The 12,635-nt window shown below is 26.7% G+C and overlaps 1 protein-coding gene across 2 annotated transcripts; it reads right to left on the bottom strand.

Moving 5' to 3' along the window:
- Positions 1-3,492: 3,492 nt before the first annotated feature.
- Positions 3,493-4,693, bottom strand: LOC105141599 (transcription factor PRE3-like). 2 transcript variants are annotated; one of them, XM_011048861.1, is made up of 3 exons: positions 4,411-4,693; positions 3,633-3,806; positions 3,493-3,595 (listed from the first exon to the last, which is right to left on the bottom strand). In XM_011048861.1, exons 1-2 carry the CDS (start codon positions 4,534-4,536, stop codon positions 3,657-3,659), a joined length of 276 nt encoding a protein of 91 aa, XP_011047163.1. In that variant the 5' UTR covers positions 4,537-4,693; the 3' UTR covers positions 3,493-3,595; positions 3,633-3,656. The 2 variants fall into 2 exon arrangements, with proteins under 2 accessions (XP_011047163.1, XP_011047164.1); XM_011048862.1 differs by having other exon boundaries at positions 3,493-3,606; positions 3,649-3,806.
- Positions 4,694-12,635: the final 7,942 nt, after the last annotated feature.

Here is a 12,635-nt window from a genome sequence, read left to right as displayed (position 1 = left end):
ACTATTAAGTAGAGAAAAAAACATGATTTAACATGGCATACATACTTTATGCTTTAATGTTAAATTAAAATATTATTGATGAAAGAATATTAATTACATCAAGAAATCAATCACTAAAAGATTATGTTAAACCACTAATGAAATTTACAATATTTAGAATATCATGATACATTGTCAAACGATGCACCTGATCCTTAAATATAAATTAATCAATTGTTGAATTGATAATAAATAAAATTATTTAATTTATTTAATTATAATTGAATGTAATTATAATCTATATTTAGACCAATATATTATGAACTTAATGGGTCATACATATTAAGAATTATTAGTCAGAAATTAAATTAAGATGTTTTAATTAAGTATAACTTGATCAAATATATTTTAGAAATTAAGGACTAGAATATAATTAATACAAAGATTATATTTATATAACTAGAAAAATCAAATAAGGACTTGATTAAATTAATTTCTAAAATTATCCTAAATTAATATAAGGATATTATTCAAGGGGCTAGTTGATATTCTACCAATTTATAGGGTTTTTCAAATGTTTCTATAAATAGTAAGTTATGCATCTTATTTTTAATAAGTTGTTGTCTATTAGATAGAAAAATTACATAAATCATAGAATAAAGAGCTAGCACTCTAGGCATATCAATTCATCTCTCCTAAATAGAAATTTAAGAGATTTATTACTGCTGGTTCATATGAATTACTGTTTGAGGCTGAATAATTGAACGACTTATGGTTTGTGACAACTCAGCTTTTAAAGAATTATTCAAAGCTGAAGAATATCAGATCTTCAGGTAACAAATTTCTAAATAACTCTAGATCTGTCTAATAAGATCCTAGGAACTCCCGAATAGTTATGTTGTATCTTTTTCGTTGCGTGTATAATATTTGAAAACCTAACAATGTGACCATGAATAAATTCCATACGTTTCCAAGTGCAAATAGCAAACTTGATCTCCAATAAATTAAGGTATAAGTTATTTAAAACAACCAACACTTTTCACATATATTTATCACTTGATGGTCAAACCCTGGGTCATTCTGGTGCACCTTACTCCCTTTGGTTCTTGCAAATTAGGTTTGCTACAATTCAGTACATCTCAGGTTTTGCAAGTCTAAGCTCTTTCATTTAAGTTTCTTATGCTTGCATAAACATAATGTTTGATATGAAAACTTATGGTTCTTGATAATTACACAGGAATTGTGTATATATAATGATGTTGTACAGTGTTTTGAATTTTTTGTTAGTGTATATGCTTTATAGCCAATCGGCTGTTTACACATAACATTGACATTATTCATATAAATATATTTAATTAATTAAAGGATAGTTATCTTTATCAAATATTTTAATATTTTATTAATGAATCTAATATTTGATTAATGAATCTAAGGTAAAGATAAAGTTCTTGGAACAAAAATGCTTTGTAAGGAAAACTATAAAGTTGTTATAATTATAACATTTCTATTGCATCAAAGTATTATTCATAAATGTTTCTAGTTAATGCTTCATTAAGACTACACATTAGTTAGAGTTGTTGAAACTCATACATATTATATTAGTTCTTTTATAAAAGGAAGTGATTGTTCTTATAAGTTGAGGTATGAGGAATACTCAGAACTAATATAGAGGTGCTTATTGGATGACATATACACTGAACTAACTCATAAGATAATTTTATATGAAAAGATCACTTGTGTCTATAAAAATATTTACGTAATGGTTGTGTAAATAATCTTTAGACTTGAGATTACTAAGTTATCTTCTATAAAAAGCGTTATGTTTTGATCTTGCTACACATTATCCTAATCAAGGATAACATATAGATAAATATTTGTTATAACATTAATTATATGAAGGTATTTAAATAATCAATAATTTATCACCCTAAGTGAATTGAAAAAATTATTTCATCTATTTTCAAATAGTATTGATTGTAAATCCTTGTGCAAGGTGGAATGAGATTTGAAAAGACTTTCAAATATTATTCAAAGAATTAATAACTATGGTATTGAGAATAAACATGATTTGATATAGTAGATTCACTCTATGCTATAATGTCTAAATTAGAACATTGTTAGTGAAGAGATAATAATTATATTAATAAACTGGTTACTTAAAGGTTAAGTCAAATAACTTATAATTTTTCTAATATTTGAGATATCATAATAGGTTGCTAGACATTGAACTTGATTTTTCAAATATAAATCAATTAATTATTGAATTGATAATAAATTATTTTGTTTAATTTATTCAACCATATTATAATTAGGTTTATCATTTATATTTAGATCAACTTATTAGGGAACATAATAGGTCACACACATAAGAACCATTGATCAAAAATTAAATGAGATGATTAATCAAGTGACTTGATTATAAATAAATTTTAAAAATCAATGACTAGAATATAATTATACATGAGATTACAATTCTAGACTTATAAACAATCATGTAAAAACTTTATTGGATAAATTTTTTTAAAATTAACCTAAAATAATATATGCAATATTATTTAAGGGGAAAATTAATATTTTATTGGATTTTTAGGTTTATCTATTAATAAAAATTTATGCCTCTTATTTTTTATAATGTGAGTGTAGTAAAGTACAAAAATATTTAAAATATTAACAAAAAAACGAGTTAACAATATCAATTCCTCTCTTCTAAATGTTGAAGAGATTTGTTAGTAGTAAAATTACTATTAAAAATAAAATATTTAAACAGTTTGTAATTTTCAATAACCCAAATAAAACCGACAAAAAAATCTATATCCCTTTTCTAATACAATTATTCAAAGCCGACAAAAATATCTATGTCCCTTTCCTAATCTTTAGCCTCTTTCATTTACCATAATTATCATATGTGTGTCCCTTTCGGCGTTTCACAAGCCATGATGAACGCGTCCGTTTTGAATTCCCATCTCAACAAAATTGCACCAGCACCCTACGAACTTCCGTCTCTGATCATATAATACCTTGTATATTAGTGCAGCAATATATTTTTTGCAGATGAGGAGGTTATATATTTGTTGATCATTATCCTTTCAGAGCACTATCATGACAGATTAACCAAAATAACCTGCACGCGCGCACACCCATATACATGGGCTTGGCAAGCAGACGTTCAATAAAAAACAATAAACTTTCTCCAGTAATCTTAAAGTGTGTTACTGTTGAATATAAAGCTTATTATAGTGACCCAATCTAGATCTAACCTTAATTCATTAAAAGTCAAAATATGTAAGGATTCCAAGAACAGTCCTCTGATCTCTCCCCTTATTTATTTATTTTTTTTCGTAAGAGGGGATTAATAATTAAGTCCATATATATCCATGGTCTTCAACATGTAAGCACTCATTAGTAGATCCAGTTAAGCAAAGAACGTGTCATACGTTGTTTTGATAAAACGATGGCAATGATTTGTTTTAATCAAAGTGCCATGCATGCTGTTGTGCAGAAATTGATAAGCATTATTACGGATTGATTCTAGTGCTAAAATCTAGATATTAAAAGATAGAGAAAAACAAAGGAAGAAAGGGAAACAAGCACACGATCCTACTGCATAGGCTAACAAGTACTAATCCTTCTCGATGATTATAAAAAAAAAAAAAACAAGTACTAGTCCTTAACTAGCCCTATTGCGTAAGCAAATTCCTAATTATCGCAGCTTGAGCAGTGTCAGTTGTTTCTAATAGCTCAGATAGCCGCTCGCTAAGATCATCAACCTCTCTGTGCAAGCTTTTAATATAGTTGCATGTTTCCTGCAAGGCCTTGGCAGCTGAGACCTACGAATAATAAAAAAAAAATCCAATTTTAAGTTGAAAGCTAGGAAATTAAGCACAAGCATATACGTACAGAAGGCCTTAACATTAGTTAGAAAGTAGAGTGAACATCATAGCATATACAGAAGATCTGTAAACAGTCCAGTACTCCAAGAAATTGCAGTACTTGAATATCAGAAGTGTTGCATGGAACTTTATCCTTAAAGTTCATGTGTCTTTGTGGGTATACCATGGATAAGTAGAGGAAGAAGTTAAAGCAAGCACATGCGCTAGAAACTCCACTCAAGCTTACGTATCTTAAAGGAAAATGATGAATATATATATATATGATGGAATCGATCAATCTCAATAATCAAACCAATTATTAGAATTGTTTTTCGCTCGTAAACCATGCACATCCGATCCCTTTGTTCTTTCTTGGTTTAATTTTTGTTTGAGACCAGACAAGTTAATAGGAACGTCATCATCCAGCTCCTGGCTACAATTTGTAACAATCGTTTAGTGGTAAATATAGCATATGACGATTAGTTCTAAAATACACTTGATATATGGCTAGTGATAACTAGAAAAGTGTTTTTTTATATTATTATGACTCCTACTATAGTACCTTTTCAGAACGCCGATTACGAGTCCCAGGAAGAAGTTGTTGCAACTTTGTAACAAGATCAAGGATCTGATCATCATTGATTCTTGAACCACCTGATTGCCTTGATCGCGACTTCCGGCTAGACATATCTTAATGAAATTTGATATTAACTTGTAATTAAAACAAAGGCTAGCTAATTAAAGATATATAATTAAAGAAGAAATAATAGTGGTCTATATATATAGATTCAAGGTTAATATGACTAGGCACCAAGTAAAATGTATATATAGCCAGGCACCAAGTTAAAGAAGGAATCTACTTGTGGAAATTATTTGTCGCTAGAAAAGGAATGACAAGTTACGGAAACAAGTGAGGCACTGGAAGAAGAAAATTAAGAAAGAGAGAGGTAGCCAGAACAAGATCACAAGCAGTGGCGTCGGAGCTGGAGGAGAAAACAAATTAATACATGGGGGAGAGCAGTGGACTAAGCTTGCATTTAAATAGGGGTTTCGAAGAGAGACAGAGACAGAGAGAGAGAGAGAGAGAGAGAATCAAGTCTGTAGAGATACGCCAAACTGTATTCCTTGGTGTGTGTTTCAGGGCGGAGTTTGATCTCCACTCGAATCTCACACTCGGAGCCAGCGAGCACGTCAGTCCCTCCACCCAATACCATCTTATTTTATGATCCCCCATAATTAATATTATTTTTCTTCCAACCTGACTAGATTTATCATATATTATCATGTAATGTATTAAATTCTTTTACTACAGCGAGACAGATACAAGAGGTGAACGTTTGAAAAAAAGAAAAAAAGAAGTCTCCATTAACACATATATATTAGTTTGAAAATATTTTTATTATCAAATTATACAACAAATTCTCGCAGTCAAGCTCTCTTCTGCCCTTTACACTCGAGGGCCAATCTCCATTCGGTCTAAGAAAATCTTTGTACACCTCTATTATCTTTTAAGAGGCCTATGTTCTATAGAAACTATCTAACTGAGATTGTACATTGGCATGTAGGACCTGATACAAGAATTCTAGCTCTTTTAGAGTGGTATCTCACTAACAACTCAAATCTTTTTGAAGGGAGTCTTCTTTACCTTCCACCTAAGCTATGCAGGAAAAGCCCAAAACTTATATATATATATATATATATATATATATATATATATTAACAAATTCTTATTAAATACTATTAATATTTGCGGAGAATTTATATAAATTATAAGTTCAAGTTAATCAATAGTTTTGAAAATATTTGAAGCTAGTTAGTTTTTCTTTCAAAAAAATCAAATTATTTAAGAAGTTCTAAATTTGCAATATCTTGATAGAGCAATAGTTCATATAATTGTTTTTATTTTGTTAATATATTTTATTATTAAATATCAAATGTAGTCAGCTCGTTCCCCTAATATTATTTATTGTTAAAGAAAAATATAAATCATATTTTGAGACTTTACTGCACAACTTAAATTATTAGATTAAGATAATTCTTTGACATGATATCAAAGTCTTGATAATCAAGCGATCACGAGTTTGAATCTCACCATTTTTATTTATTTGATAAAATTTAAACACAAGGTAATGTAAATCTATGCAAATTTCAAATCTAAAGAACTTTCACTTAAAGGGGTGTGTTGGAGAAAATATAAATCATATCTTAGAACTTTACCTAACAATTTAAGTTATTGAGTTGAGATAGTTCTTTGATACTTATAAACTATGTTTAATAAAAAAAATAGAACCATGGAGTAGTAATTTAAATATACTGCTAGTTGAAATATCTCAAAAGAAATGAAAAATAAATTATTTTATGCTTATAAAACTAATTAGATGAAACTCAAAAGAAAAATAAATGGTTGAATATGGTTAAGTACTTAAAGCATGTTTGATTTAGTAAGGCAAATTATCAAGTATCAAATTTGTGATTAAAGCTATGTAAACTATATATTATTTTTTTTCCTTTTGTTTTTTATTAGGCATCCTTTCTTTCTTTCTTTTCTAGACATGATTATATGGTTGTTACCATAATCAATTACATATGATTCTTGGAGGCATAGGGTAATTGATTAGGGGACATGCTCATTAACCATGTTTGAATTATTTTTTATGAGTCAATAATTTCTAGAATAAATATATTTTTTTTCTTTCATCTAATAAGAAATACCCATAATTAAAAACTAAATTCTGAGCCAAGATAAATAGTAGCCTCATAAACAAATGAAATGTAGGGAATCCTACTTGATTTTAACAAGCTAGAAAGATAATGCAATAAAACTAAAATAGAAAAAAATAGAAGAAAAATGATAGAAGAAAAGCAAATTGCATAAATAAAATGTATAAATGGGGTTAATCATCATTTATAGTAACTAGATGGCCTTAATATATTGTTACAAAGATGAAATCCTATGAAAATCATATTTCTTAACTTTATATTAACTACCCATAGCAAATCAAGAGCTCGCAACATAAATCCTAATACAATTCATATCCTTATTAGCACGTCTCTTTCCTAATTGATGTATGATTGCAAACTAACTTGTAATTTCTGCCAATATAGTCTATTATAAACTCTTATTCATAGTAGATTTTGGTTTTCTAGTCAATAATATGAAACCTTATCTCTATTGTCAATTGTCGTATTCTTGTTTATCATGTCTTTTTACTCTCTTGGATGATTATAATATTTGAATTTTTTTATGTTAATTGTTTTCTATGTTTCCCCAATTGATTTGGATTCAACTTAGACCTAGTTTATTTTACTATTTACAATCAATTTATCCTTTTTTTTTTCTTATTTAGTAATGAATAATTACTATTTTTATATAGCCAATACGTGGATGTTTGTATTTAGCTTAAATAATGCTCTTATATTCCTTGATTTACGATAAATAAATAATTATATTGACTTGCCTTTTGTACTAAAATCGCTCAATAACACAACCATTATATAATGTGGTTAGCTTGTTCTTGTGCTTGATTACAATTAATCATGTCTTACAGTGATCTTATTTATAGTTGATCATCAACATCATGTGTTAGTATTTTTATAGGTTTTTGTTGTTGATTATGGATACAAACATCTTTTCTGGTCTCAAAACATGTTCTTTTAATGAGATATGTAGCATCATACTTTCTCACTAGTATATTTAGATATTGCTTCCTTTTGAATTAAGTATTGGTTAGTCAACTTTGTTGCCACCTTCTCTCTAGGTCTAGGAGATTTTGGCTATTGCTAGCCAATTTGTTATCATTATCATTGAGTTTTTAAATTATTTATGTTGTTTCTTATGTTTTTTCCACTTAGTATTAGTAGATATTTTAAGCTTAAAATCATGGTCAATCATTGAGTTATGGCTTGTTTAGCTTTACCTCCTAAATCTTTTTATTTAGGAAGAATGACATGATAGTTAAAGAATATATAAAACACATAAGAAAGTGTTTCTAAAATTCTTATGCCAATTCTTTAGTCTTGCCATGATCAAGGCAACTTTTTCCAACTACAGTTTATATGATTACTTTAAGCTTGTATCAAAATTGATCAGGCTTTACTTTTTATAATTTCTCTTTATCAGATAGTCCTTCTAGCATAAAGGTATTTAGTGTTATTTTTAACTTAGATAATAAGTCCTTATTCATCTTCCTTTCTCAAAAGGTTTATAAGACCAACTTTAAGTGCTTTATAAATCTAATTCTTAAATATAAAACAACAATTGGTGTTATGTTTTCATGAGTAATGCCATTTACAGTGTTTTTTCTCCCTGATTTGTTTAGTTAAAGGGATTGTATGACTGCTAAAAAGCTTGATTGCCCCCTTACTTATTAGCTAGTCAAATATTTCTTGAACTTTTTTATGTCAAAATTGTATTTTTTACTCTCATTGACAACTTTGTTAATCTTTTTTTTTTATTATTATTCTTTTTTCTTTGCTACCAGGTTTATTGGACTGTATAAGCTTTCTTATTACCACTATCTTGAATGGTATTCCAAGCTTGAGTTTTATGATTGAAATTAGCTATTATTGATCTTTCTTAAACTACTCGTTTGAATTTGATTCATTTATTGAACGAGGATTATGACCTCGTTCAAATAGCCAATTAGGCATGTTCTTTTTAATGGCTTCTTTTATGCTTTTTTTCCAACATCTTTTTATGCCAAGCAACATCATCTATAAGGTATAAATATCAATATTTTTTTGATCTAACAAACATCTTTATTATACTCTATTATATCCCTCTAGAAGTAACTTAATGCATTTTTTTCTTATTATAGTTAAAGTGCACTTAGTTTAAGAGTCTTGAAGTAAAATACATATGTTTCTATAAATAATTATATCAAGCTAGTAAAAATTACCTCTAGTCTTATTATGTAAAGGTGCCTGTGAAAACAAATATTCATATCCTTTTAACTATTAATTGAATTAGGTGGTGATATGGAGTACTTATGGAAAGAAATTTTGGTTAATGAAGCACCAAGCTTTTTTAGTTTCATCAATGTATTATTAGAACTATTGCTATATGGATCAATGAATTTGGTGATATATCTTCTTATTGACTCATTGTCTTCTCTAAAAAAATGTTTAGAATTAATAATTTTGCTTTCTTAAGGAAGTGAATTGAGTTTTTCATCCTATTCAAAGTATGGATGATAATATGCAAGATTTACAGTGGATCCAATATCTATTGCCATCTCTTCAAAGTGTTGGGTTGCTTCATTCTTGTTTACTCATGCTCTTGGTTATATTCAATAATTGGTTGTTGAGGTATATATAAACTAACACTGCATTGATATAAGTTATAATATAAGGCACATTATATTACTTAGATATAAGTTAGGTTGTTTGCTTATAAGACTATTAGGTTATATAATTGGCCTAATGTTTTTTTTATACTTTTAAAATAGATAAAATTTTGAGTATAATCATGATTGGTATTTTTTAGGGTTGTAGTAATTTTTGTTAAGTGGCATATCACACCTAAGATATGGTCGAAAACTCTTATATATTTCCTATTAAAGTGCTTCATATTAGAAGATACCCTGGTATTTGCCCTCTAAGTTTCAGCATAGGAGATCAATTATACATCAAACTTATTCTAAATTTGATTATGTTAATCTATCATGGTATGCATAGTTTTATTAAATATCATAATATTATTAGGGTGAGTCATGTTTGTTATGTTTTTTCATTTCCAACAAGATGTTCTTATACCAGTATCAAATAGTTTTGTTTTATAAAAAAAAAAAACATAATCCTTCAAAAGGAGTCATTAATGGCTGATTGCAATCTAAACATAATAATTATAATTATCTTACTACACAATCAAGTACTTAAAATGAGTATAAGTGAGGTTGAGTTGAAAATGTAAGAATGTCATCGCATCCTCTATAAACTCCTTAATGCAATAATATTAGGAATGGTAGTAGAGGTATAGGCTATATAGAAAAACTATAACTTTTTAAACATGAAACATTTTATGGCTAATAAGATTTAGATGAAGAAGAACTACCATGTTGTTTGTCTAGATAAGATTGTTCAATTAGCCTCCGAGTTAAAAATTAAATATCAAATTCCTCGTGACCATGTAATTGGAATTTTTTAGTTGCTCTTACTAATTCTTCACTAAGTCATAATGATTACATTTTTACTCATTCATTTTTTAGATGAAATAATTATGAAACTGCTATTATTTTAACAAATAGATAGTACCAATTTGTTTGGCATTCAATAAAATGCTTTGTTAAGATAAGTAGATTCCTTTAGGCTTGTCAATTTGTTCATTAGTCAAATAATTTTCTAGACTAATTACATTATTTGTTTTTTATTTTTTTCTACTAAAAAGAAAAAAGTTACAATTTAGAAATTGAATATCGAGCGGAGTCACGTAACATCCTTACAAGTCAAAAGAAATATAAGGAACCTCCATGGTTTTAACAAATCATAAAGATAATGCAGCTAAACTAAATTAAAAAAAATATAAAAAAAGCAATAAAAGAACAATAAAAGTTGTAAATACAAGAAAGGAATTGTAAATTACAAAAGATAAATAACAAAATGAAAATAAATAACATAAATGGAATGCCTATACGGGGCTAGCCCTTATTTTTAATATCTGGATAGCCTTTTCATAATACTATAGTAATGAGATTCTATGAGAAATGTAATTTCTAAATCTATATAAACTGCTAAAGCTACATTAAAAGCTCACAATATAAATCTTAATTAATTCATATCATTACCAACACGTTCTTTTTTTAATCTCATATGTTTTGTAACTAAATTGTAATATTTATTAGCGTGTAATATGCTTAGACTCTTATTAAAAAATAAAAAAAACATAGTTTTATAATTAATCACATGAATTTTTATTTATTTAGTTGGTTATCTTTTTTTAATTCATATCGTGTTTTATCTTTTAGACAATAACAATATCTAATTTTTTTGGTTGATTATTTTTTATTTTTTTTGTTGATATGATTTTTTTTAAACCATATTGATTTTACCATTTAAAATCAACTTTAGCCTATTTTTTCCTGTTTAATTGTAAGCAATTACTGTTTTTATTTTCTCTACGTGTAAATACATATCTTTTTTTCAGTGTAAACTTTTATAGAGAACCGAGAAGCATTTCGTTTTGCGCAAACCAGTCCTATCGTAAATGTCTTAACTTATATCAACAAAACGCAAAAAAAAAAAAAAAAAAAAAAAACGCAAAAATTAAAATCACAAAATAGAGCACAAATCACAAGCCACCAATGAATTAGTAAAATAAATAGACCAATTAATAGCTCTAGCTTTTTAACAGTAATTTCTACTACTATGATTAACGAGCCCTCACTGTTTGAGAAACAGCCAAATAAATGAGGGTATAGGAGTAATTAAAGGTTGACTGGTCAAAAGCGCAAAGCAAGCTAAGCCAGCACACCATGTTCTTGCCCCAATCACAGGCACACCGCCACATGTGGTGTCTCGGATCCCAGGCGCTCCGCCAATTTTAAAGTGTATTAAGTATAGTGGTAATTTTTGTAATTGTAATTTAAAAAAATTATTTTATAAAATTATTTTAATTAAAATTTATTTGATATTTATATATATTTGGTTAAACTTATAATTAAAATTGAGGTTGAACAAAAAGTAGTTTAATGTATTTGGTTAAGAATATTTTTGAATTGAGGTTATAAAATAATTTAAATATATATATATATAGTAATATTGATGGTTTTTAATTTAAATATTATAGATCTAACTATTGTTATTACATCATGAAATAAATAATACTTTATATAAAATATTTTTTATTTTTCAATTAAACTATCTATAATTCTATCACATATGAAATACATCCAAGAACTACAATTTTCTTGGTTTTTTATGCGCACAACAATATTAAATAAAATATAATCAAGAAAAAAATTAGAATTACGATCAAATTATGCAAATATTACATCATTAATAAAACATAATAAAAAATAAAAATAAAATTTAATTTTTTTACTGGATTAGACTCGGTTCAATTCATTTAACTTTAGACCGGACTTGGTCCGGCCATAATAATAGATAATGGTGCATGTCTCTACTGTTTATGTAAATAGTGGAGACATGTCCCATTATTTATATATAAACAGTGGAATCACTCTTGAGTATTCATTTGAATGAAAAATGAAGAGTGAAAGATCTTATGATAAAAAATAATATTATGTTATTTTTAGTAACTTTATATTTTTAATATAAAAATTGATAGAGTCACGTACAATGAATTGAGTTTTTAATTATTATCAAATATTTATTTTTTAAAAATGATTTTAAAGATAGAAATAATCATAAAAACAAACCATGTTTTAATTTTTAACTATAACCACAATATTTTGTCATATTATATAGTTTACCTCAAAAAAGGTATCCAGTGATATCACAGTTCTTTATAATATGTTTAAAAAATTAAATATATTTTTAGATTATTTTTATATATTTTTAAATTATTTTAATATGCTAATATTAAAAATATTTTTAAATATATATATATTATTTTGATATATTTTCAAGTAAAAAATACTTTAAAAATCAATAATTACTATACTAAAACTACCTATTTATTTTATAATTTGTAACAAAGTTGTTAGAGTTAAATTACAGTTAAAGATATATCTTAGATTTAATGTTTTTATTAAAAATAAATAAAATTCTTGAAAATGTAAATTATTTCATTAATTAAATGGATTTTTTAAAATAATTTAACTAAAAAAA

This window comes from Populus euphratica, unplaced genomic scaffold (genome assembly GCF_000495115.2).
Source record: "Populus euphratica unplaced genomic scaffold, PopEup_1.0 scaffold125.1, whole genome shotgun sequence".
In the NCBI taxonomy this organism is placed as follows: domain Eukaryota; kingdom Viridiplantae; phylum Streptophyta; class Magnoliopsida; order Malpighiales; family Salicaceae; genus Populus; species Populus euphratica.
This window is presented reverse-complemented; position numbering and strand designations above follow the sequence as displayed.